General features: G+C 36.0%; 1 protein-coding gene across 1 annotated transcript in view; it reads right to left on the reverse strand.

Moving 5' to 3' along the window:
- Positions 1-27,040, reverse strand: part of ULK4 (unc-51 like kinase 4) — a 660,820-nt gene that overhangs the window by 518,662 nt on the left and 115,118 nt on the right. The window contains exon 18 of the mRNA XM_044679671.1: positions 25,292-25,399. Within this exon, the coding sequence (XP_044535606.1) occupies positions 25,292-25,399 (108 nt within the window). The remainder of the gene's footprint in view (positions 1-25,291; positions 25,400-27,040) is intronic.

The following is a 27,040-nucleotide window of genomic DNA, read 5'->3' on the forward strand; positions in this document are numbered from 1 at the left end:
CATGTATGCACCAAATAGTATAACATCTAAATTTTTAACGGAGAAACTAGCACAGCTCAAGGAAGAAATAGATAGTAAAGCTTTACTAGTGGGAGACCTAAATTGTCCTCTATCAGATCTAGATAAATCAAACCAAAAAATAAATAAAAAAGAGAAAAGAGAGGTGAATGAAATCCTAGAAAAATTAGATTTAATAGATATGTGGAGAAAAATAGGTACAAAAAGGAATACACTTTCTTTTCAGCTGCACATGGTACATTCAAGAAGATTGACCATGTAATAGGGCATAGAAACATGGGAAACAAATGCAAAAGAGCAGAAATAATAAATGTAGCGATTTCAGAACCTAATGCAATAAAAATAATAATTATTAAGGACACAAGAACAGGCAAATAAAAAATTAATTGGAATTTAAATAATATGATTTTCCAAAACCAGTTAGTTAAAGAACAAATCATAGAAACAATTAATAATTTTATTGAAGAGAATGGCAATGATGAGACATCCTACCAAAATCTGTGGGATGCAGCTAAAGCAGTATTCAGGGGGAAATTTATATCCTTGAGTACACATATTAACAAACTAGGGAGGGCAAAGGTCAATGAACTAGGCACACAAATCAAAAAACTAGAAAGATAAATTAAAAATCCCCAGCTAAAGACCCAATTAGAGATTATGTAAATTAAAGGAGACATCATAAAATTGAAAGTAAAAGAATTATTGAATTAATAAATAAGGCTAGAAGCTAGTACTTTGAAAAAACAAATAAAATTGACAAAATACTGGTCAATCTAATTTAAAAAAGGAAAGAAGAAAACCAAATTGTCAGTATCAAAGATGAAAAGGGAGACCTTACCTCTAATGAAGAAGAAATCAACGCAATCATTAAAAACTATTTTGCCATTTATATGGCAATAAGTATTGCAATCTAGGTAATATGGATGAAGATTTACAAAGATATAAATTGCCTAGATTAACAGTAGAAGAAATAGAATACTTAAATAATCCCATATCAGAAAAAGAAACTGACAGGAGGGGAGGGTTGAAGGGGAAAGGTGGAGCATGAATCATGTAACCATGTTAAAAATGAATATTAATAAATATTAAAGAAAAAAAAAAGAAAGAAAAAGAAACTGAACAAGCCATCAAAGAACTCCCTAAGAAAAAATCGCTAGGCCCTGATGGATTCACAAGTGAATTCTATCAAATATTCGAAGAACAAATAATCTCAATACTGTACAAATTATTTGACATAAGAGGCAAAGAAGGAGTTCTACCAAACTCCTTTTATGATACAAATATGGTACTGATCCCAAAGCCAGGTAGAACAAAAACAGAGAACGAAAACTACAGACCAATCTCCCTAATCAACATGGATGCAAAAATCTTAAATAGAATACTAGCAAAAAGACTCCAGCAAGTTATCAAGAGGATTATCCACCATGATCAGGTGGGATTTATACCAGAAATGCAAGGATGGTTCAACATTAGGAAAACCATTCATATAATTGACCATATCAACAAGCTAACAAACAAAAACCACATGATTATTTCAATAGCTGCTGAAAAAGCCTTTGACAAAATACAGCACCCATTCTATTGAAAACACTGGAAAGTATAGGAATAGAAGAACCTTTCCTAAAAATAATAAACAGTATATATCTAAAACCATCAACAAGTATCATATGCAATGGGGATAAATTAGAAGCCTTCCCAGTAAGATCAGGCATGAAACAAGGATGCCCATTATCACCTCTATTATTCAATATAGTACTAGAAACACTAGCAGTGGCAATTAGAGAAGAAAAAGAAATTGAAGGTATTAAAATAGGCAATGAGGAGACTAAGCTATCACTCTTTGCAGATGATATGATGGTCTACTTAAAAAATCCTAGAGAATCAACTAAGAAGTTGGTAAAAATAATCAACAACTTTAGCAAAGTTGCAGGATACAAAATATATGCACATAAATCATCAGCATTTCTATATATTTCCAACACATCTCAGCCGCGAGACTTAGAAAGAGAAACACCACTTAAAATCACCCTAGACAATATAAAATACTTAGGAATCTATCTGCCAAGAAAAACACAGGAATTATACGAACACAACTATGAAACCCTTTCCACATAATTAAGACTAGATCTAAACAACTAGAAAAATATTGATTGCTCATGGGTAGGATGAGCTAACATAATAAAAATGACCATCCTAACCAAATTATTTTACTTATTTAGTGCTAAACCTATCAAATTACCAAAAAAATTTTTACTGAATTAGAAAATACTATAATAAAGTTCATTTGGAAGAACAAAAAAACAAGAATATCAAGGGAAATAATGAAAAAAATATGAAGGAAGGTGGCCTAGCAGTACCAGATCTTAAACTGTACTATAAAGCAGTAGTCATCAAAACAATATGTTACTGGCAAAGAGACTGAAGGGAGGATCAGTGGAATACACTTGAGGTAAGAGACCTCAGCAGGAACCCAGCATTTGGGATGAAAATCCACTATTTGACAAAAACTGCTCAGAAAACTGGAAAACAATATGGGAGAGATTGGGTCTAGATCAACATCTCGCACCCTACACCAAGATAAATTCAGAATGGGTAAATGACTTGAATATAAAAAAGGGAACTATAAGTAAATTAGGTGAACACAGAATAGTATACTTGTCAGATTTCTGGGAAAGGAAAGATTTTAAAACCAAGCAAGATTTAGAAAAAATTACAAATGTAAGATAAATAATTTTGATTACATTAAGTTAAAAAGGTTTTGTATAAACAAAAACAATGTAACCAAAATCAGAAGGGAAACAACAAACTTTGAAAAAATCTTTATAACAAAAAACTCTGACAAACATCTAATTACTCAAATATACAAGGAGCTAAATCAATTGTATAAAAAAATCAAGCCATTCCCCAGTTGATAAATGGGCAAGGGGCATGAATAGGCAATTTTCAGATGAAGAAATCAAAACTATAAATAAGAACATGAGAAAGTGTTCTAAATCTCTAATAATTAGAGAAATGCAAATCACAACAACTCTGAGAACAACCTCACACCTAGCAGATTGGCTAAAATGATAGCAGGGGAGAGTAATGAATGTTGGAGGGGATGTGGCCAAATTGGGACATTAATGCATTGCTGGTGGAGTTGTTAACTGATCCAACCATTCTAGATGGCAATTTGGAATTATGCCCAAAGAGAGCTAAAAGACTGCCTGCCATACCATTGCTGGGTTTGTACCCCAAAGAGATCATAGGGAAAAAGACTTGTACAAAAATATTTATAGCTGCACTCTTTGAGGCAGCAAAAAACTAGGAAATGAGGGGATGTCCTTCAATTGGGAAATGGCTGAACAAATTGTGGTATATGCTAGTGATGGAATACTACTATGCTCAAAGGAATAATGAACTGGAAGAATTCCATGTGAACTGGAATGACCTCCAGGAATTGATGCAGATTGAAAGGAACAGAGCCAGAAGAACATTGTACACAGAGACTGATACACTGTGGTAAAATAGAATGTAATGGACTTCTGTACTAACAGCAATGCAAGGAGCCAGGACAATTGTGAGGGACTTATGGAAAAGAATGCTACCCACATTCAGAGGAAGAAATACAGGAGTGGAAACAGAAGAAAAACAACTGCTTGAACCCATGGGTTGAGGCAGACATGATTGGGGATGTAGACTCTAAACAACCATCCCAGAGCAACTATCAATAATGTGGAAATAGGTCTTGATAGAGGACACATGTTAAAACTAGTGGAAATGCACATAGACTATGGCGGGTGGGGTTTGGGGTATGTCGAGGGGAGAGTAAGAACATGAATTATGTAACCATGGAAAGTTTTTCTAAAAAATAAAAATTCAAAGTTGTGAAAAAATAAATTAATTTCATTTATTTTATTTTTTAAAATGTTTCTACATATCATTTGAAAAAAATTTTAAGTTTTTTTTAAGTTGCATGTTCTATATAGTATTTACTTAAAAGGAAAAATAAACTGTACTTAAGAGAGATTTATGCTTTAATGTACAGTCTTTTCTCTTTTTGAATATTGAAACATTTATTACATTTGCTCACTTTATTGGGATTAAGCTTAGAATAAAAAGAAGTAATGTTTCTTTATATCTTTTTTCTTGGTGATTTCATCACTTCCTATGAGTCTGATTATCATCTATGCAAATTACTCTCAGATTTATAGATCCAACTCTAATCTCTCTCTTGAGACACATTCCCACATCACCAACTGCCTACTAGATTTTTACATATTTTCCACCTGGATTTAAACTCAACATTCCAGAACAAAATTAACTATCTCCCCCCAACTCAAACCTTTTTCAAACTTAAATCCAAAGCTGGCAGAAACCTAAGAGGTCAGGTAGTCCACAGCCCTCTCATTTTATCGATGAGGTGAATTGACCAAAGACACATTAATAAGTTCTCTGTTTCTACTGAGGAAATCATTAGTCTTTCCATTACCCAAGTTCACAACTCAGTACCATCCTCTACTCTTTCTTCTCCTTCATTCTACATATCCAAATCAATTGTCAAATCTTGTCAATTCTGTCCCCCACCCAAGATCTCTTCAATCTATTCCCTTCTCTCTACTGTCAAGGCCACTACTCTAACTCAAGTCCTCATCAACTCCCTCCTAGATTACTAGGCTTTCTAATTGGTCCCCCTACATTTAGCCTGTCCTCTTTCCAATGCATCTCCCACAAAGGTGCTCAAATAATCTCCCTAAAATACAGATCTGTACATGCCATTCTCCAATTTTAGAATCTTTAGTTCTTCTCTGTTATAACTAGGATAAAGTACACACTCCTCAGCTTACCATCAAAAGACTTTCACAATTTGACTCCAGCCTATCTTTCCATTATTATTATACATTACTCCCTTTCATTAATGCAATTCCAGTGGTTCCCAAACTTTTTTGGCCTACTGCCCCCTTTCCAGAAAAAATATTACTTAGCGCCCCCTGTCACATACTCTTACCACCCCCTTACAGTTATTCACCACCCCCAAATGCACCTGTGGCCATCACTGCCTCCCTGGATCGCTGCAGCACCCACCAGGGAGTGTTGGCACCCACTTTGGGAATCACTGCTCTATTCCATCCAAACAGGTCTACTTGCTTACCCAAATTCATATTCCATCTCTCACCACCTTTGTGAAGGTTATTTAAAAAAAATGTCTTTAAGGAATGGCAGAAGTCATCAGTAAAACATATTTAAAGAATTTTTGTTTTCACAAAAACAAAATGTTTTTGTTCAAAATGTAATGCTCTTATGACACTTTCAAGATATCAGGCTCATCATTACACACATCACGCCTAATGCTGTTTTCCTGTGATACACAGGTGTCCCTGAGCAGCTCCCAAGTTGTATAGGTTGGCTCATTTCTTCTACACTGGATGGACATGTTCTTGAATTCCTTGTCAAGTTTTGATACATTTTCTGTCACATTTTACAACTGTTAGTGGTCTGGCCTCTAACAATTTCCTACTCACAAAAATTCAAACTTCTTTTAATTAACTACACAAAAACTAGATAAAATGATTGTAGTATCTCAAAGTTACAAGAATCTCAGAAATGACCAGACTCATTTCAATAATGGCTATAACAAAAGTAAATGGATTCTATGAAGGATTCCAAAGAATTCCATTCGTTTTGCTATTAAAATAGGTCTTACCAAAGTAACCTCATTTCCTTTACTGATAAGGTCATGATATTTATTGTTCAGGAAATGAAAAACAGAATTTGATGAACTTTCTCCTTCATGCAATGAATGCTTTCGGCCATGACAGGGAGACGTGGACAATATAAAGGTAGGTGGATTTGGAAATGGCCAAACGACTGAAAGATCATCCCTTAATAACTAAATGTCTACATGGGCAAAGTCTCCAGTGCCATACAGCAGGAACACGTCTGGATTTCTGCAATTCAACATTTTTATCAATAACACAGATGACAGAAGTTGCAGAGAAGCAGATCGAGATACAATATGAGAAAAGACTTCCTAAAAATCTCACCCAAGTAGAACAAACTGCCTCAAATGGTAATGGTTCCCTCTCATTCAAGGTAATCAAGCAAAACCTGGAAGTCTACTTCTTTGGGGTGATGTAGAGGGATTCTGGGTAAAATAAGAGGGGCACTATATGGTCTCTGAGGTCCCATGCAATTCTGAAATTTTGTGATTCTACCTGATTAAAGATGATTAATTTTAGTTCATGGACTTTCTGACACCTATTTTTTGATAGGGCAGACCAGCATTGGTGAAGTATTGGCACACTTGCAGAGCCTGCACTTGGACAGCTGCTCCGTTCCCCCTCTTCCCAGCCCCCAAGGACATTTTTGTATGCCCCCTCCTCTGTCTAGCCTCCCAAAACAAGCACTTCCTCCCTCTGCTCTTTAGGGTAATGTGAGGGGCTCACAGGCAGCTTGAAATTGCAGTCTGGGCACATGAACTTGAAAATTTCACCAATGCTTGCCTGATAGACCATAATCATTCTTAATTTGCAGCTGCTGTGTTTCATATAGCAGAGGTTTTTTGTTGTTTTTTTCAAGTGACCATCCTTGGGTAAATGAGATATTCTCATAGTTAAATAAAATAAGAAAGTGGGGCAAGCGATAGCACAGAGAAAGAAAGAGATACAGAGAAGACAAAAAGAAAGAAGAGAAGTCTGTTACTTGAGTATATCAGAGAAGGCTTAATAATTTAGGCTTTAAAGGCTTACCAGAAATAAAAGAGGTATAGATTTTCAGGTATCCGTAAAATTCAATCATAAAAAAATAAATTCTCTGATAATGCTGGATAAATGGAAATTTTTTGGCTATTCTCATTGAAGCAAAGATAAATGTTCATGTATAAAATAAGAGAGATAAGCAAGGGGATTCAGTATTTCTGGGTATGTAATTTATCAAAAATATTTCCTATACAGATGTTTTATTCTATTAGGGGGGAAATATAGAGAATAAACAGAATTTAGCAGCTATTATCTAATCCATTTAATGAATATCAAAATTTATTAATGTGTGAAGAAGGTACACATATGAGGCATATTTTGTTTATTGCACTTCATTTTATTGTATTTCACAGATAGATACTGGGTTTTTTTACAAACTGAAAGCCTGTGGCAACTGAGCATTGAGCAAGTCTATCAGGACCATTTTTCCAACAGCATGTCTCTCTGTCACAATTTGGTCATTTTTACAATATTTTAAACTTTTTTATTACTGTATCTGTTGTGGTGTTATTGTGTCTATCCCTATATAACATGGCAAATTTAATTAATAAATGTCATGTGTATTCTGATTGCTCCACTAATTGGAGTTTCTCTTTTTCCTAAGGACTCTCCATTCCCTGAGACACAACAATATTGAAATTAGGCCAATTAATAGCCCTACAATGGCCTCTTAAGTATTCAAGTTAAAGGAAGAGTCAACTGTCTTATATTAAGAAATATTCATGGGGGCAGTTGTGTGGCTCAGTAGATTGAGAGCCAGGCCTAGGGGCGGGAGGTCCTGGGTTCAAATCTGGTCTCTGATACTTCCTAGCTGTGTGACCCTGAGCAAGTCGCTTAACCAATACACAGTATTGGTTCTAAGGCAGAAGGTAAGGGTTTAAAAAAAAGAAAGAAAGAAAAAAAGAAAAAGATATTGCCGCAACCACCCCAACCTTTACCAACCATCACTCCAGTCAGCAGTCTTCAACACTGGACAAAATCCTCCACTAACAAAAAGGCTCAGATGATGGTTAGAATTTTTTAGCAATAAAGTATTTTTAAATTGAGGCATATTTTTTTTAGACAATACTATTACACACTTAATAGACTACAGTATGCTGTATAGTGTATTTTTATGAAATCCAAGATTAATCGTATTTTATTATATTCAAGATTTAATTTTGGTTTTGTTTGAGAAAAATTCTCAGGGAAAGAAACTTGCTGATTCCTTAATCCAGAGAATGAACTGTTTGCAGAGAGATGCCTGAAGAACCTACATTTAATCAAGAGATCCAGAATGAACTTTGGGTTGCAATTGATTGAACTGATGGGGTTTTGTTGCATCAAGTGATCCAGAATGAACTTTGGGTACTAATGAATGGACTGATGGGTTTTGAACAGCTACTTTAATTGTACATGATATGCCGATTGGGGACTGCCCCCAATTGGTTTCTTGTCAACGCGCTTAGCAAAACATTGGTTTTGCTTTCTCTCTTTTCCATTTCCCTCTTATCTCTAACTATTGTGGTTAGAAGGACCTTTGTGGTAGAAGATGTTTGTGTAACATGATCACTTGGGGTGACTAGGCACCCAATATGATCATCAGGGGGGATTGTGTAAATAGAATTAGCTCGATCCCATTAATAGTCAAAAATCTACTCAACCCAGGCGTGCTAATGATGTCACTCTCAGCTCCCTTAGTGGGGAGGGGAGACGAGTTACCCACACGTGACAATAAGTAACAAATCAAGAATAAGGGACTGCCCTTTGGGCAGTCCAAATCAATGTAGAAACTGCCATTTGTCCATTTGAATTAGAGGTGGGCCACAGGAAGTGATGAAAGACATGATCTCTTTAAGTAAGTTAGTGAACTTCCTGTGGGGGCAGTTGCTGTCTCGAACTGGAAGAAGAAGCATCTCCTGAGACCACAGACAGCTTACACTCAATATTGTCACGTGGGTAAGTTAGGCTGACTTCCTTGGCCTAGCTGGGCCAATTCTAAACTCTGCCTATCTGGCTGTTGGGCCCTGTGGCTTACAGCTTCATTATTTAAGCTTTATAACCTTGTTCTCTCTCAGTCCAGGCTGGACTAGCCTCTACTTTTCTCTTTATTCCTACTTTTACCTACTGATTGTAAATAAACTCTTCAACCCGATGCTGACTTGGGTCTGATTTAATTACGGAATCAACCTAAATTGTTGATTCCTGGCGGCCACATATTTTTAATATATATCTATAAATACCTAAATTTTATTCCTTACAATAGAAATCAAACCTCTATATATACTAGGAAACAATAAATGTATGTGGTGGTTTGGAACTGAATCCTCAATATCTTCAAGGTATGCCTGTAGTGAATTTTATTTCTACTTCTTTAAAAATGATTATTAAAGGTAGTTTTATACAACTCCAAAATTTAAGTCCACTTTAATAAAGGAACAGTAAAAGTAGGAACTTTACTCAAGTATTCCATTTTACACAAGTAAAAATGCTCTATCCATAATCATTTCTTTCCTTCTAGGTACTCCCCAAAATATTTAATTTATAACATAAATTAGGAGTCTTTAAAATATTAGCTGAACAATCTTGAGAAAAAAGTGATTCAGAGATACATCAAAAAGTAGTCACACTGGGGCAGCAAGGTGGCTCCAGGATCAAGACTTTTGCCTAGCCCTTACCACTCTTCTGCCTTGGAGGCAAAGCACAGATTCTAAGATGGAAGGTGAGAGTTTAAAAAGAAAAGAAATTGATTGTGCCTGAGGGGACAGCTAGGTGGCTCAGTGGACTGAGAACAAAGCCTAGAGATGGGAGGTCCTAAATTCAATTATGAGCTCAGACACTTCCTAGCTCTGTGACCCTGGGCAAGTCATTTAATCCCCAATGCCTAGTCCTTACCACCCCTCTGCCTTAGAACCAATACAGAGTGTGGACTCTAGTATTGACCACAAGGGTTTGGTTTTATTTTTTTAAAAAGGTAGTCGCATTGCTTGAGTTTATGTAAAATTTTGTACACAAAGAACCAGATTGTAACAAGTATCATTCTAGTACTAGTGTGTTTCTCTCCCCTACCACCAACCTCAGTATTTAATTAGTGATCCATCCTTAATATTTAATGTATAATTTCTAGGGTGAAATTATTATAGTTCATGTCAATGTCATTCCTGTTGTCCATTTCCTATTTTTTATTTTTAATTACTTCCTCAAAGAGTTCAAAGATAAAGTTGTTTCAACTGTTATATATACACACAATGTGTATATTTATACACACACATATATATATATGAGTAGTATTATGTTAAGTGATGACCAAATAGTTTATGAAATATTTTTCTTATTGCTTGTAGACATACAATAAAATAATTCTCTTCTTTGCTTATCAATGGAGAACTTGCAAACTATCCTTCCATTTAAAGGTAACGTTTTTCTGGTTTCATTTATAGCAAGAACACCAGGTTTGATTGGATTTGGCTTCTGAAGGAATATATTCATTTGTGATTAATTGGAGGATTTCATAATTGTGGCTTTAAAAATCAAAATAAATGGGTTAACTCTGGTTTAAAAAGATCCTCTAATTCTAAGCACCCTCTGTGTCCTTCAGCTGAGCACTGAGAGTCATTTTTTATTTTTCTTCATTTCAGATTTCACTTTCATTATTCATAGCTATTCAACTGTGAAGCTGTTGAAGAACCAAGAGTCTGATGTCTGAAGAAAGGAAAAACAGTAAAAACATGGAAAGAACACTGGAATTTATTAATACTGAAAATAGTAGCAGGCATATCCCTTCTTGCATCTACTTTTTCATAATATTATTAAAAAAAACATTTTGCTTTTCCTTCAGACTGTTGAGATAGTAATCTTAAAGACCGTGCCTTGTAGCTACCCTTAACCACCTATTATTGCTTACAAGTTCTATAGAAGTTTATTTTATTTTTTAAATTTTGATACTTTTCATTTGGGCACAAGAAGACACTTTCTAAAAAATACCAAATATATTTTCTGAAAGACAGTTCTCATGTAAAATTTTACTCCCAAGTACTACACATATATTTTCCTAAATACTTTGAAATATGCTCTCCAAAAATCTGTGGTCCATCTCAGATTAGGCAAGATTTTTTTCTACTTTATTAAACATTCTAAGATGGACTAATCATTTTCCTCCACATTCCCAACATTTCCAGCTTAGCAATCAGTTTATTCTTGTTGGTCAAAATCAAGTTCATAAGAAAAGTTATCCTCTTTACTTTTTTCATCTTTTAAATGGTGAATTAATCATTAAAGCAAGAGAAAAATTATTAGCTTCTCTACTTTTGAAAGGGAAAAAAACTATACCTGAAGTAGCACTCCCACCACCTCATCCCTATATTATATCTCTTTTCCAGAATAATGATCTGTTTCCTGAATTTATTTATTTCCTTCTTGTCTCTAAATGGCTTGTAGTATTCTATGAGGACAATATAATTTCTGCCTCTGACCCAAATGTTCTCTGCCATGCATGTCTCTCTGGTTCCTGGATATCCTTGGATGATTATGTCTTTTTAATAGTGTTATTGTGTTTTCCCCAAACTCCATACTCCTCAGCTTTTTCACTTATCCTATCCCCTTTGTAAGAGCCATATTCCACTCAAGAACAATATTCCAATCTTGAATTCCAAAACATTAAGGCTCCTAGTGATACGGAATCGAATATGCCTCATTTCATTAGAAGCTCTATTCCACATTGCTCGTTAACCATACTTTGTGCATATGAGTACTTAACATAGAGGGAAATAATTTTATTGCTAATTCCTTTCTTAGATTTTTCTCTTCTGTAAATTTCTAGTTATTTCCACTTTTATTCTTCCTGCATAGCAGATATCATGTCAACTTGATGGGAATAGTTTTTCTACCTGCCTTTGAACATAAAACTCTTTGATTAGATTGCAAGACTATAGACAAAATTTTTCCAGTTCATGTTAGGTGTACAATATTCCTGGACAGAAGATTGTCATTCCTACTCTTTAAATCCTGAAATATGAAGCCCATTCCCAGGCACTATCATCTTAATCAACTGTTCATTTCCTACTAGTTCCTTTCTCTTCTGAAGCCCTGTCCTTTGATCCACAGGGGTGATAAGAAAGTCTAGTGGGCAAGATTTCATAATCTTTAACAATGTTTTCTAGATTTCCTCTAGCAGTATCATTTATAGCAGTATTTGATTCTGTTCCAAAAGGATAATCCTCCTCAATTTCACTCAAAAATTGGAAATCCGGATATAAAGTCTTTGCTTAAAGACCTTATTCTGGTTAAAGTGTAGGTAGTAGAATACAACATCTTTAGACCATGAATAAAAGACTTCCAAATTTTTTCAATCCTAGACTTCAAACAAAATCTCCAATATGCTTGTGCAACCACAATTCAATTAAAATTATCAACTCTTTTTGGAATTTAATTATGTATCCAAAATTGGTTTATATTATTCATCAGCAGACCTTTAATTTAGTTTGCAAATTGGAGACGCATTAGCATCTCACCCAGTCTGCCAGATCCCTTCAAAATAAGTTAAACTTCTTAATAGCACTTTGTTGGAAAGGTCTACCTATATAGCACATGTATGTGACAGATTTCAGATCCAAAATATAAATGACAATCGTGGGCTGTTCTGAAAAACTCAAAAAATGAGTATTAACTAATTATGATGAGTTAACAGATCAATAATTTCAATAACCAAGCTTGAACAGAGTCTAAGAAAATAGTTATATCTTCCTCTAAGTGTTTAAAAAGAGCATATAATGTGTTTATTTACATACAATAATCTTGAAAGTTCACATTTGTTATTTTTACTTTCAAACTATATTATTATTATTATTATTAATTGGTTTAGAAGATTATGGATGTTTAACAGATGCTTTCTTAACACATAAAATGTTTTCAAAATGTTCTTAAAAAAAACACTAGCCAATCAGTCCTTAACCATATAAAAGGAGGGAATTTTAAAAGTTGGTAGACAATGAAGAATCTTGTTTTGGAATTCACTTGCCCAAAGCATTTCTTCTCTGCTAAATAGTGAATTATCTCTCTTAGATTTTAAGGTGCTAGTTATAACTGCATGTTGCCTTGGGACAGATAGAAGTCAATGCTCAGAGATCTGGTCAAAACCTCTCCTGAAGCATAAATCAGTTCTAAAATGTTCTCCAAAAAAAATCATCCAGCTTTCACTGAAGGTCTTCCATTCCACTTTGGGGAAGTTTTAATTTACAGAATTGTTCCTTATAGTGACTTAAATTCTCTCTTCCAAAAGCTTTAACTTATTGGTTCTACTTCTAACATCTGGGGACTAGAAGATTAACTCTAATCCTTCCATATGATATTCCCTTAAGTATTTAAATTCCATTATAATATCCAACTAACGAAATCTTCTCCCATCTAAATATTTATAATTCATTTAGCTATCATTATGAAATGGTTTCAAGTATGCTCACCTCTGGCTGCTAAAGTCCTTCCTAAAATTTGGTACCCAAAAATTAATGGGGTATTTGAACACTGACAGATCAGAGTACAATGGAATTAACTCATCCCTGACTTTTGTCTTTCCCTCTAACAATGAAGTCAAATATCTTACTAATTTTTCTGACCACCATGACACACTGTTGATTCACCACAGCCCATCCAAACTCATGGTTCTTTTTCCATTAAATTTAGTCTTCACTATTCTGTAGTTCTGCACTTTTTTTTTCAGTGACATATAGGACTTTGTATTCTTCCCAATTAAATTTCATCTCATTAGATTCAATCCAGATTCTCAAGGTCTTTTTAGATATCAATTCTGTCATCCAAAAGTTGAAGAGTCTGCCACCTATTAACATCATTGATAAAAATATTGAACAAGCCAGGCCCAAGCACAAAACCTTGTCACACACTATTAAAGATGTCTTTCTAGGCTGATATCTATCCACTAATCAACACTCTTTGGGTCTGGTCATTCAGCCAATTCTGATTCTACACTGAGGTTACTGCTGTGTCCTTTTCATCCAAGTTAGAAAGTGGGAATGAAAGGGCCCCAGTTAGCATCCTGCCCTTTATAAAATGGCACTGCTTTGAACTGATTTGTTTGCATGAATTAAGTAGTATAAGGGAAGTACCTAATTCCCTTCTTCATATTGTTTGCTCTACCTTTCTCTAGGGACACCCAATGGCTTTCAACTCAAAGTTAATAAACTTTGATAGTGTTTTCTTTCCTGCTTTGTCTCTGGATCTGGCTCCCTGATAACTGTAGGATTCCTACTTTGAACTTAAACAATTTTGCCCCATGATTTGTCAGTTCCTATATGGTAGCCCTGTTGTTGAACTGTGCATCTTTCATCTCTTTCTGGCTTATGGACTCACTTAGACCCTACAAATTATGCCCTGGTGGAGACATCACTCTTGCTAATCCCTGGCATATGTCCACCCCTCCCCATGGTTCCATAGGGGCCAGTAGTACACTAAACAAATCTGTTCATCTTGTTCACAAGGATATTTTTGGAGATTCTGTCAAAGTCCTTCCTGAAATTCATATAGGGCAGAAACTGGAAGAGGCTAGAAACTACGTTCATTGGAATGAGGAATTCTTGGGTGAGGAAACTAATTCCCAATTCAGGTCAACACTCTATCTGGCTTGAGTCATACAGAGCTGCCCAGGGCTGGGAAAGGTTTAGTTAGTGACTCATCCACAGTCACATTCGGAACGACTAGAAAACATAGGGCTTTCTGGTTCTGAGACCACTCTTTAGCCATTATTCAATGCTGCCTCCTGATATAAATAGGATTTCCTTGATCTTTCAATCTAGGAAATCCATAAAGATTAACATGGGGTAAATATGGCATGATGTCCATAAGGAAACTAAGCAGCTTCAAAATGGTTAACAATTTTCTTTAGACATGTTCACAAACAATATTTAGTAATATGTGGCAGAATTTTTATTTTTTCCCAATGAAACTTCCCTTTTTTCATTAACACATTCAAATATAAAACAAGAATAAAAGAATAAATTGCAGCTCAAGAAACACTAGTAGCTTGCAATTTTGCCTCTGGGAAAAAATATGCAAAAACCTCCATTTGGTACTTAAGGTCTCACCTAATATGGCTCTGGCCTCCCTTTCCAGATCTACTTTACATTTCTCCCCCTCAAACAGTTTGTCCTCTGATCAAACTGATCTTCTTGTTACCATAATTTGGCATATCATCTCTGTCTCCCATCCATGGCTGTCAGGGAGAGACTCCCTCCTCACCCCTCCTCTTAGGATCATAGATTTAGAGTTGGAAGAGACTTCTGGGAAAATCTAATCGAGCATCCTCCCATCCCCAAATTGATGATTATGGAAAGTGAAGTCTAGCAAAGGTAAGGGACTTCCCCAAGGTCACAGATCTAAAATCAGGTCCTCTAATTTTAAACTGGGGCTCTTTCCACTGAACGTGGTGATTTAGAATTCCTCGCTGCCTTCGAGGCTCAACTCAGGATCCACCTTACACACAAGGTCTTTCCTGATCTCTGTAGCTGTTAGTATTTTCCCCCTTTTGAAATAAATTTGCATTTATCTTATTTATTCTGTCTATTTATAGATCTAGAGAACTCTTCTGTGTCCCTGGAGCAGAATATAAGTTCTTTAATTTATTGGTGGTGGTGGTGTTGTTATTCATTTCAGTCACATCCAACTCTTTGAGTCTCCATTTGGGAATTTCTTCCAAAAAATGGAATGGTTTGCCATTTCCTTCTCAAGTCCATTTTACAGATGAGGAACTGGGGCAAAGAGGGTTAAGTGGCTTATTTGGGATCACACGGTTACTGTCTAAGGCCAGATTTGAACTCAGGAAAATGAATCTTCCTGACACTGGGTTGGGCACTCTAGGTACTCCACCACCCAGCTGCCCTAAATTTTTTAATTGTAGGGATTATTTCACTTTTTGACATGGATTCCACAGAACCAAGTACATTTCGTCTTATAGTTAATGATGATAAATGTTTGTTGAATTAAAAAGTTAATACATGTAACCTCCTGTTACACAGAGAACTTTGAAAGTAAGTGTATGTTAACCATAATGAGGTCCTAACAAAATTGTTCTGCTTGTTTCCATAACATCTTCTGATCATTTCTGTTTAATTTCCTGAGATATCTTCTTTTTGTTATCTTTCTAAAACTGGGATCAGTACATGTATTGTTCTGTAGCTTTTTCTTCAGCCTGCATTGCTGTGTATGTCTTCCCATATTTCTCTGTGATCTTTTCCATTTATATAATTATATCCCACTACATTTATATATCACAATTTGTTCAACCATCTCATCTCCTAATCCCTAAACATATTGTTCCCAATTCTTTACCAGAGCAGATTGAGCTTCTAGGAAAGCACTGCAGAGATAGGCCTTTCTTCCCCATCAATAACTATCCTAAGGTAGTAGGATGGCTGGGTCAAAAGATGTGAACCTATTTGTATCACTTCTTGTATAAACCCATATTGCTTTCTGAAAATATTAAGCCAGTTCACAGCTCTCCAGCAGGACATGTGGGGCATGTGGTATGTAGCATAATTGTTTAACATCCTCAATTTAATAATAAACTCACAGGAGTTCCCCCTTTGGGAAATGAGATCTAAAACAGCCTTATCTCTAGTCAGGTGTCACCTATCCCATTCTCCAAGATTCCCAAAAGACAATGAACAGGTGTTCAAGAATGATGCGTGCAACTTTTTAAAAACAGGCTACAATTTGGCCGCTTTAGCCCTCTTACTTTTCCTCTCTTATTTCTGTTTCCTCCTGGTAGGCTGACATAGCCAAGGACTCACAGGAGGTTGGGGTTTCTCCATAGCCATGAGGCAGCACAATATAGCAGAGGCAAGGTCTGATGGAGAATCACAAACCCACTATTGTGAATAGTATTTGGAATGGGAAAGTCCTGAGTCTAGATCTTACCGCAGAAATTTATAAGTCCTGTCATAGGCAAATCCCTTATGCTCAGGATCTCAATAAACTCATTTGTACAATGGAGATGGCAATATTGAGAGTGCCTAACTTACAGAATTATTACAGGGCTCAAATGAGATGTCTGAATAATGCACTGGAAACACGGAGGCAGTAGCTCCATTTAAAGCATTACTATGTTATTATAGAGTCATCAGACAATGTGGGGGAAAATGATGGAGGGGACAGATGATGCTGAGGTAGGACTCATGCTAACAGAGGAGTCAGTCTATAGAGATCTCTAGAGGCATCAAGTAAGTTGTCTTCTGTTAAAAATCCTTTTTTTACCAATATGACAGATATATGATAATATCTCATACTTGTTTCAATGTACAAAAAGTAGCTCTGATTCTTAGGGAATAGAAGCATTTTATAAAGTGATTAGAAATAATTTGTGTAGTTACCTCTCTTGGGAAAATCATTACAAAAATAGGCTTCTACAAAACCCTCTTATTTAAAGCTTTGAACTGAAACACAATTTTTGGAATAAAGAAAGCAGATCCAGAATAATAACATATACAATGACCGCTGTTGTTGTTCAGTCATTTTCAGTTCTGTCTGACCTGTTGCCTCCATTTGGAGTTTTCTTGGCAAAAATACTGGAGTGGTTTGCCATATCCTTCTCCAGCTCATTTTCCAGATGAGGAAACTGAGGCAAGCAGGGTGAAGTGACATACCCAGGGTAACAGAGTTAGTAAGTATCTGGGGTTGGCATTTCAACTCATGAAGATCGGTCTTCCTATACTCTGTGCACTATGGCAATACCTGGTTGCCCCAATGATTGCACTATGTAAATGAAGAAAATATTAAGTGGGGATAGATCTTCAGGATGAATACAAAAGACAACTTTGACGTTACTTCCTTACAATTTAAAAGCATAGCTTCTTTTAACAAAAAGTGCATTATAAACGTAACCAAATTATATATTCTATAGTAATAAACACTTTGTTTTGCTTCACTATTTTCTAATGTATCACTCTATAAGTTGTGTTAAAACAAAATCTATAAAATATTTATAAATTATATTTATTTATATTTATAAAAATATATTTTACAAAATAAAAAATATAAATATTTATTAAAAAATGAAACATCCTAGAACATTGTACACAGAGACTGATACACTGTGGTACAATCGAACATAATGGACTTCTCTACTAGCAACAAGTAAGGATCCAAAGCAAGGCTGAGAGACTTATAAGAAAGAAAACTAGCTACATTCAGAGGAAGAACTGTGGGAGGAGAAACACAGAAGAAAAACAACTGCTTGAACACGTGGGCTGATGGGGATATTATTGGGGATGTAGACACTAAACGATCATTCCAACTATTAATAATATGGAATTAGGTCTTGATCAATGATACATGTAAAACCCAGTGGAATTAAGTGTCAGCTAAGGGGGGTTAGAGGGGTTTGGGTGAGAGGGGAAAAAACATGAAATATGTAACTAGGAGAAAATATTCAAAATAAAAATAAAAAAAATTTTTTTAAATGAAACATCCTAATTCTGTGGCTCTAGAATTTTCTAGACAATCTGAGTTTTGATTTTTTTGGTTCCTGTTTAAAGAAAAGATTGATATAATCTGAAATTGGTTTGGGGTTTTTTTGCCTTTCTTTTATCCCCAGTGCCTAGCACAATATCCAATTCATAGTAAATGTTTAACAAACATTTGGTGACTAACTGAACTTCTTTACTTTTAACTACTCTTTAGTAATGATTACTTCCACATGAGTTCATTAAGAGAGGTTTTACAGAAATCACCCAGAATTTTCAATTTGGCAAATCTGTAGTAATTTAACTAATAAATGTTGAAGTGTAATATATAATTTGCTCAATTTAAATCATGATATATACATGGATTCTTTATTACAAACTGATTATATACTTCATGTTGACATCAATACAACAAATTTAACTTTCTTTGTGGCTCCTCCCATTTGAACTTCTTAATTTCACCCCTAAACAACTTTTCAGACAATCACTCAACAAACTCAGCTTCTCTTTACTATGGTTCTACTTTTGTCTTCCATAATTTCATAATTGAGAATAGATTTGGACATGACTTTATCTGTGAAGGGAATCCCTTCCAGCAAGGACCCTCCCTCCCAAAACTATAGCCAAACAATTACTTTCTACTCATAGTACAGTATATACTTAAACAGAGAGATCAAGTGATCTATTCGGTGTCATAAAATCAGAAGGCATCTGAGACAGGACTTGAACCCAGATCTGGTTGATTCCAGGGCCAAGTGCCTTGCTTCCATTACGTTAATGTATTAAATATATTTTTTCAGTCTCCATATTATTAAACATGGAATTTGCTTCTAGTTTTTTTTTTTTGCAATTGCAAATTATGTTGCAAGAAAATCTTTGAACAAATACTTGGGTGTTTTATTTAATTTTATTTTTAAAATAATACTTTCATTGTATATTCTCCACAAAAGAATATTTGAGCCAAAGAGCTTATTTTTTTTTTACAGCTTTTACTATACTGTCAGACTGTTGTCAAAAAGAATTCTACAAAGTTATAATTCCACTAGCAATGGATGAATGTGTTCCTCTTTCTCTGCCAATGCTGAGGTTTGATGCTTTTAAATTTTTTTTACCAATTTAATGAGTATGAGATAATATCTCACATATATTTTAATTTGCATAAACTAGCTCTGATTTTTAGGGTATCTGAGCATCTTTCTAAGTGATTAGTAGTAATATGTAAGGATGCTCTCAGGATCCTAACTTCCCAGGTCTTCCATCTCCCATCTCTCATCTCCTCCACACAGTGTTGACTATAGATAGAAGCTCATACTGTTGACCATTCATACTACATATATACTGCAATCATACCCAGAAATGTCCCACATTCATGTCCATAAAATCTTGAGATTCCTTCCCACGATCATAATCTTCTATCATTCCATCTTGCCCTCTTGCCTTCCTACCCCCTAACCTTATTCACTGTCTTCACTGTGACTTTCATTCCCTCTGCCTCTCCTGAGAACTCTTTGCAAAGACAAGAAAGAGAAGCAAAGAACTGGAAACTAAACAGGTTTCCTATTACTGGAGAAATGGCTGACCAAATTATGGTACTATGAATAATGGGACATTATTACACCACAAAAAATGATGAGAATAATTTCAGGGAATCCTGTTAAGTATAAAATTTCACAGATTGACAGAAAGAAAAATCAAGAGAATACTTTATATAAGCTCAATAAAACACTAAAGTCAAATGACTTTGGAAGACTTAAGATCTCTGGTCAAAGCAGTGATTAACCACACCTCCAGACGACCAGTGATAAAATATGTTACCCATCTCCTGACTAGGGGTGATAGACCCAAGGTACAGAAAGAGGCAAGTTTTTGGACAGGGTCATTATGGGTGTTGTTTTCATTACTATATTTATTTGCTACAAGGTAGTTTTTTCACCTCTGATTTTTAAAAGGGTTGAGAGAAAGAAGGAGGGCTTGCCACAGTGATGTAAATAAAAAAGTTATTTAAAAAATTTAATGTACAGAAGGAAAACAAAGGAAAATTTAAAAGGCTATCAAGCAGGGCAGTTTCGAAAGTAATACAATAAATGTATTTATTTATTAATTAGAACCCTTACATTCCATCTTAGAATCAAAACAAGGCAGAAGAGCAGTAAGGGCTAGGCAAAGGGGGTTAAGAGACTTGCACGTAAGAACTCACACAGTTAGGAAGTGTCTGAGGCCACATTTGAACCAGGACCTCCTGTTTCTGGGTCTGGCTCTCAATCTACTGAGCCACCCAGCTGCCCCTGTTTTTTTGTTTCTTTGTTTGTTTTAAGTAAACAGTATAAAATGATGAGTCACCATTTTATATCCAATGCTTTTTTCTTTCAGTGAAATTCTGATATATTTTTTTCCACAGGGTTTAGGATCTCAAGTTTAAATTAGCAAAGCTCCAAAGGAGGCCATTGATGTAGGCTGGTAATTGTTTTATAATGATGAATGTATACTCTATAATGGCATTTATAAAATGGATTCAAATATTCCAATAAGCATCAGAGTCCATAAAATTCTGCCGAGTGCCATTTTTATGTCTGAAAGCCTTCCTTTGGCTTAATATTTCCTGAGAATTTAAACGTGAATGACATAAGGGAAGAAGAGAGACTAATGATTAAAAATCAAAGGGGCAAGAATGACTAAATAGGCCTTTATTAAGACTAAATAGGGACTTAAACACAAAGTGAAGCTAGACCCTCCCTTCGTGGAGCAATGGGGAGTCCCAGAGACGCAGGAATCCCCGTATCCCTTAAATAACTAGGAGGTCTTCACTAAGCACCAGTTCTTCTATGCAATTTCACATGCGCAGCTCTAAGCCATCTTCTGATGGTCCCCAGGACGCTTTTCTTCTTCCCAGACCGGAAGTGCTCCCAGTCCAAGTACTCTCAATCCCCGGAGGAGGAAAACTTTGTTCTGGGAGGCCACATTAAAAGCAGATGTAACTAGAAGGATGGGGACCCCTTGAGAGAAGGCAGCAAAGCCCAGGAGCACCTCACTGGCCCTGAGAGCAGGCTCCGAGGACTGGAAGGGACACACCTGTGGATCTCGGCCCCAGGAAACATTCTGAGCAAGAACAAAGCAAGACCATGGCTCAGGGAACAGCAGCCATCTGTGTCCCGGGCTGAACCTTGCCAGCCCTACAGAGGGCAGGGAAGGCCGCTAGGGCGAGAGACTGACGGGCATTATCTACCCACTTCGGACAAAATTAACCCAAATTTTCAGATAAACATAAACATCAATTCTCAAAGCAAATGAGAGGTTGTCCCCGGAATTTGTGGACTATGGCACTTGCTGCACTGGAGGGGTTGAATTCTTTTTCCATCTCTTTAGTACAGCGCCACCGCGTGGTCGTTATATAGCATAGCAGCATGGCTCATACTAAGGTTTGTGGGTATTTTCTCCAAAATACAAGATGGTAGCTATCTGCTCAAGCCCACTCACATCTAAATACAAAAATGTCCATTCTTTATAGGAAGAGGCAACTCCTCATCAAATTTCACTGAACTGCCATTTAAACAAATCCAACCAGGGAAGATATGATGAGGAGTAAAAGACGAAGGATCTGTGGATCACTAGAGACATAAAGAAAGCTGTCTGATGAGTTCAAGGTTTTAAAGACAATATAGAAAAAGCAGAAATAGTAACATATACCTCAATAATAATAATAATAATAATAATAGTAATAATAATAATAATGTTGATCTTTAGTGTCAGAAGATTTAAAACCCAGAATGAGCAGGGGCTTTTGAAAAAAGGTGGGGTTTTTTTGTTTTGGGGTCTTTTAGGTATGTACATTAGGGAAAGGAGCCTACTGCTTGAAGAAAGAAAGTCCAAACCAATAGAGGAAAAGCAAGACCAAATTGGAGACAGAATTTTTATACTGTCTCCATTTTCTCTACAAAAGTGAAAGACTTTCAAACTACAAAGGGTAGAACAACATGATAAGATAGCCTTAGACAAGTCAGAGATGGAAAATGCAAACTCCCAACTCTTTAAATGAGGTAAAGTCGCTCATCCATTGGCAGGCTTTCCACATATGCCAATGACAGAATCAGGATCCCAAAAAAATCTCAACAGAACTAGAACAATGATCCTATTAAGGATCACTGGGAAGTCCTGCACTTAGGTATAAAAAAATCACTTGCAAAAATCAACCCATCTCTCCACAAGTTTTTATTAAGAATGTTCCAAATACTGTGAAAGGCACTAGCGATATAAAGATAACAAATGAAACCACATCTCTCCTAGTGAGCTTGCACTTTAATGCAGAAGCCAACATTTATACATAAATAAATGCAATATAAATATGAAGTAGATAAATACAAAGATGTGCAGAGTAGTTAAATACAAGGTGGTTTGGGAAGAAAGGCACCAGCCATTGGGAAGATCAGGAAAGGTTTCACTGAGAAGATGGTGGCTGAATCTTCAAAGAAATCAGTGTTCCATGAGTTGGAGATGAGATGAAAGGTCATTCCAGGGTATGTGGGCTTGGAAAGTCAAGCAAGGGGAATGCCAGAGTCATGATGCTGAAATAGAATCATTTAAAAAAGAGGGCTGAGGAGAAAAGATGACAAGTTTGTTTTTGTACATGTTGAGTGTGAAATGTTTCCAAGACATGTAATTTGAAATGTCTAACAGGCAACTGGTGGCACGAGATTAAATCTCAGGGGAGAGTCTTAGGTTGGATATATAGATCAGTGAGTCATTTGTACAAAGGTGATAATAAAATCATGGAAGCTGATGAGGTTACCAAAAGAGTTTAGAGGAAGAAGAAAAGAAGAAATTAGTCAAGGCCAGTCTGGCATTTCCTGGTTCTAAGACCATAGGAAAATAACTTGATATTGACAATTAAGATCCATTTCCTAATAGACAATTGGTCAAAGGATACAAAGAAAAAAATTCCAAACTGTGAAAAAATGTTCCGAGTCACTAATGATAAGGGAAATGTGAATCAAACCAATTTCGATGTTTTACATCACAGTCATAAAAGATGAAAAGAGTGTTGGAAGGGCTGTGGGAAGATAGACAGCATGGTGCACAGTTGGTAGAACCATTAATTGGCCTAAGCATACAAGAAACAATTTGGAAGTATGTGAGAAAAGTTGCAAAACCATTTGTACCCTTTGTCTTACTGATCCCTCTTCTGGGCATAACACATAAAGAATAGTCATATAAGAACAAAAATATTCATAGCAGTACTTTCTGTTGTAGCAGAAATTTAAAAACAAAATGGATGCCCAGTGATTAGAGAATGTCCGGAATAATCTATGAATAGAATGAAATATTATTAAGAAATTATAAATACCAAGAAATCATCAAAAACAATAAATGCAGAAAAAAGAGAGCAACATGGAGAGATTTATACTAATATGATGCAGAGCAATGAAGGTTCTGACAGAACCAGAAATCAAACAATTACAATAATGTAAATGAAAATGACACCAAAGGACATCAGGATTAAGTCTAAATACATGCGAGTCAAAAGAGGCAGACAGCAAATATATTGGCGTTTGAGGGTAATTTGCCCTTACCCAAAAGAAATTACTTGGGTTTCTGCATACATATATCAATATACGTTAACAACTATTCCAAATGCTAAGAGATAGTTTCCATTTCTGCAAGGATAAATGGCCTCAATTTCACAGACAAATAAAATATCATAGAAATAGTCAATCCCTAACTATCCATGAGGGGATTACACACCTTGCTTATTATGTAAGGAAACCTTGCCTGGGCTCAAATCCCTCTTACAACATCAACTAGCACAAGTCACTTTAACTTCTCTAATATTCAGTTTCCTCCACTATAAAATGGTGCTAGTAATACCAGTAGAAATAACCTCAAAGATTTACTATGAGGGCCAAATGAGAAAATGTTAATAAATTATCATATAAAGGCAAACAAAACACCATATAAATATCACTTTTATTACTTGGATTCATCTGGAGGGTGGAAGGTCTTTTGCCTACTAAGTGGATTGGAGTCTTATTTCTATCAGATTCTCTGGAGCTCAACTGTCATGGACCCCACTGCATAACAGGACTGGACCCCAACCTGGGTGGAAATTGTGTAACTTCCCTATTTTCTATTTGCATCAGTGACAGTACAGATCTCTCCCCTGGGCAAATGACAACCCTAATTGTCTTAAACCTAGAACTGATACTAAAACAGAAGGTAATATTAAAAAAAAAAGATAAAAATTATTAAGTATGGATCAAACATTTAACATTTTTACAGTGAAGCACTAGAGCACATCTATACAAAAACCATCTTTATCGCACCTTAGGCCTAGAATATTAGCCATCTTAAATAAGAGAGGGGGCAAGGTGATGAAGAAACAAATAATAAAACTGTAAACAAAGCTCTCTCTATAAAAGCTCTCTTCTTCAAGAAGTGATCATCCAAATGCCCCAAATGATTTAGGTATCTTGTTTGTGTGATACTTGAACAATCACTAAAAACCAAACACCTATCACCCCCCAAAAAAGGCAGAGATGAGCCATTCATTTGCTAATTGTCAATAATTGTGGACAATATTATTTCATACTGATGCCTTAATTTACTGTATTCTTTCCAATTACATTCGAAAAATGACATTAATGAAATAACTGTTCCCTCGTTGAATCAATGGCCTCTTCCATGTGGCATCTTTTGAAGTGCAATCTACTCTGGCAGTCACAAATTCCCATGGACACTTTAAAAGCCAGATGTGCACAAAGAAGCTGCTTCAAAAAGAATTGGGGTTGTAGACCAGCATTGGGAATGTCTTCTCTCACCTGAGGGAATCAAAGATGGTAGCACCTAGAGAGCATGCGAGGAACCTTAAGCCCATCGGTTCCAATATTTGACCTGAGAATACCCCACACTTTTAAAGTAACAGCACTAGGGTGCCTCTTGAGAAGCATGCATCTTGAGGAGTCACCTTCCCAGCGAGGCTCTCTAGGCATGCTCCAAGGGCACAAAGCCAAAACATTTTTAGAGAGTAATTATTTCTCTGTTGAAAAAAAATTTCAGGACATTTTACCCAGAGTTATAAAGTTAATCAGACATTCTTACCTGACTGGCTACAAGGTAGATCAGCTCCCCAAGGGTCGGTAAAAGGCACTGTTTTAATTTGCTGTTCCTGAAGTTTTCCCTAATTAGTTCAGTTAAGAGAGTAACTGCCTGAAGAGAGAAAAAAGTAAACAAAATATATTATCACCTTATCTCTAGCTTTTAATCTCTGTATAAAAGATTATTCACTCTACACAATTTGCCTTCTCTTTTCTGTGCTAATTTAAAAAGAGAGCTAAAGTAGGCACCATATTCTATAAAGAAACGCAAACACATTCCATGTGGGAAAAATTATCCAGTGAAATAATATGCTGTTTTCACACAGTAGTTTCTCACCCCCAAAGCTAAAGCATTAAGCAGTGGTAGGTGTGATTATGGCTCACCAACAATGCTCCAAGCCTGTGTGCCTTTCCTAAAGTTCAGGAGCCACCATCATGCCAGGCAAGAAGTCACCTGGAATAGAGCTCTGTGGGGACCTGCTCTACAACACCAACTCTGAAAGCAGAACTTGGGTTTACTCATTTGATGGGCCTTCCATGTAATAAATTCTGACTATTCAAGACTCCACCTTCCCCTCACTTTCCTGTTCCCTAATCCTTATCAGTTAGCATAGTCATGAGCACCAACTCTATGCTCCAATCTTCTATTCATCAACATGCATAGATTTAGTACCTACTTGAGACCAAGGCACAGTTAGATGCTGAGAATACAAATTCAAAGAATGGAAAAATCCTTAACTGCAAAGAGCTTACATGTGACTGGAAAAGGTAAAAGTTACATATTATATATAAAGAATAAATAATGAATATCAATACAAAGAAATTCAAACTAATTAAATAGGAGGCAGTTTAAGAGGATCTAGCCATTGTAGAGTCCAGGAAAGGTTTTTGATAGAAGGTGAGAAAGAGGGAACTCTGTTAGGTGGAGGTAATGAAGGAGTGCACTCCAGGCCTCCAGGACAGGATGTACAAAAGCATGCAGACAAGACATTTTTTGTGTAAGGAGTAGAGGGAAGGGGGATTTGGCCTGATCAAAGTGAGAGAATGGGAGTAACAGCCAATAAGGATTGGCCAATAAGGTTGGCACCATGTTGTTAAGGGCATTAAAAGCTAAACAGAGGACTAGATATCTTATCTTAGAAGAGAAAGAAACCTGCTAGAGATGGTTGAAGGAGGAAGTCAAATGGTCCGATCTTCCCTTAAGGAAAAAAAAAAAAAAAAAAAAAACTTTGACAACAGGATTAAAGGAGTAGGATGAGCCTAGATCAGTGATGAGCAAACTTTTTAAAGAGGGGGGCCAAAGGAAAGGAAATGCTCATCTATCCGTCTATTTCTAAGACAACTCTTTTGAAGTTTCGTTGTATTATATCCTACTCATTGTATTCTTCTGATTAGGAATAATGTGGCGCAGCCAGATAGAACATTTCAGGGAGTCACATCTGGCCCATGGGCCGTAGTTTGCCCATCACTAGCCTAGATGATAGAAAGCCAGTCAGGAAACTATTTAGTAATAATCCAGATGAGACGTGATCAGAAAATGAACTAAAGTGGGTGCTGGCTGAGTAGAGAAAGAGGGCTGGGTTTGAGAGAGAGTGCAGAGGAGGAAATGGTGAGAGTTGTCAATAGTTTGAATCTGCAGGGTGACAGAGAGTAAGGAGTTAAAGGTAATGCCTAGGTTACAAATCTGGAAGACAGCCTTCTAGAGAAATAGAGAAGTTCTGAAAAAAGGAAGTTTTGTGGGAAAGAAAGAGAG

Source organism: Gracilinanus agilis, chromosome 5 (assembly GCF_016433145.1).
Source record: "Gracilinanus agilis isolate LMUSP501 chromosome 5, AgileGrace, whole genome shotgun sequence".
Taxonomy (NCBI): domain Eukaryota; kingdom Metazoa; phylum Chordata; class Mammalia; order Didelphimorphia; family Didelphidae; genus Gracilinanus; species Gracilinanus agilis.